Raw genomic sequence first — 1,450 nt, 5'->3', positions numbered from 1 at the left:
ATATAGTGGCTCAGCTTGATTAGAATAAAACAGAGAGGTCAGGCTTTTCTAAACAGGAAAACCAATATGAATTGTTGAACAGGACCCCTCAGCTTGCAAGTCCCTGCTAAAATGATCTCTGCCCAATTTCATCAAGTGCCAAGAACAACCAGCTTCTTTCAGAAATCACTGAGACGGCATCATTTTGCATTCTTTGATATTAACCACTCAAGAAGCATATAGCAATTTCTTTAAATTTTCTCTCTCAATTTATTAAAAGACATGTTTTTTAAATAAATATTATGAACAACTCAAATCAAACAAAGCAGTGAGACCACAAAGTACTGCTTCTTTCTGAAAAGAAGTCACATCATTAGCCTGTACGAAAAATCGGCTAGTCACAACCAAAGCCAAGTAGGCTGTCTTAATGATGTGATGGCAGCTACTTACGATCCCAGAGACACCAAGGACTCCACAGGGTCAGTCATCTGAACAGGCTCAGAAGCCGGCTTGATCCTCAGGACCTCTGCAAAGCCATCACCAAACCAGCAAGTGACGTGTGCTGTGTCTACAGTAAAGTAGAAAAGGCGGTCCTGGCAGAGCTTCCGTCGATACGCAGACCGGGGGTCGGCTGACAACACAGCCTCGATGGCATGCCTTGCTTCCTCTGCTGACTGAAAATACTTAAATGAAGCCCGACCGACATCTGCAATGAGAACAACACAACTTAATGCTCAAAATCACGCAGGTCAAATTTTATTACAGTAAACTTCAATGAGGAGCTTTATTAGTTCCTTGAGTATCACTTGAAGAGGGTTTGGAAATCTATTCAGTCATTACAGAGAATGTCACCTTCAAGTAGTACTTAGAGTAATATCTTTTCCTTCAGGAAGCCTTCAAGTGTCATTAAACTTATGGGTCCCCCAAATTTCCACTTGCTAAACAAAAAATACCATGGTGATATTTTTCCTTAGTCCCTTAATAGGAGAGCTGAGTTTTCATTTTTTGGAACCTAAATGTCACTTTTCTATGATCAGTGTAGACTTTAATTCAATTCCTTGTCATTTTCTTCTCAGAATAAATGGAGGCATGATCAGGGAAATACGTGACAGGCCCAGCATTCTCAGAAAGCCACAAGAAAGAGGACTAAACCCACACAGGCCCAGAGCACTAGCTGTAAGCAAGGGAAGGTGCCTCTGAGAGCAGGTGTCACACAGCTCCACAGTTAGTGACGCCACATTCTCTAAGGAACAGAACATGAGAGTCCTTGTGAGAACTGTGGAACAGATACACTGAGAAAGTTCGAAGCCATCACTAAAGCACAGGCCAACCCATTCCACCCAGGTGTGTATGTCAGGCAAACAGATGTTCGCCCTGCCAAATAGCAACACTTCCTGCATTGATAGCATTGTAAAATCTATATATAAAAGGCTAATATGCTAAGTGTCCATCCTTCCATCCGGGTAGTGAC

At 42.1% G+C, this 1,450-nt stretch overlaps 1 protein-coding gene across 3 annotated transcripts in view; it reads right to left on the bottom strand.

Annotated features, from left to right (window-relative positions):
- Nucleotides 1-221: 221 nt before the first annotated feature.
- Nucleotides 222-1,450, bottom strand: part of TRMO (tRNA methyltransferase O) — an 11,099-nt gene continuing 9,870 nt past the window's right edge. For all 3 annotated transcript variants that reach the window (XM_015560490.1, XM_006758443.2, XM_015560491.1), the window contains exon 5: nt 222-685. In XM_015560490.1, coding sequence (XP_015415976.1) covers nt 426-685 — 260 coding nt within the window. In that variant the 3' untranslated portion in view covers nt 222-425. The remainder of the gene's footprint in view (nt 686-1,450) is intronic.

Source organism: Myotis davidii, unplaced genomic scaffold, assembly GCF_000327345.1.
Source record: "Myotis davidii unplaced genomic scaffold, ASM32734v1 scaffold534, whole genome shotgun sequence".
NCBI classification, from domain to species: Eukaryota; Metazoa; Chordata; class Mammalia; order Chiroptera; family Vespertilionidae; genus Myotis; species Myotis davidii.
The sequence above is the reverse complement of the archived record's forward strand: the minus strand, read 5'-3'. Positions and strand labels throughout refer to the sequence as shown.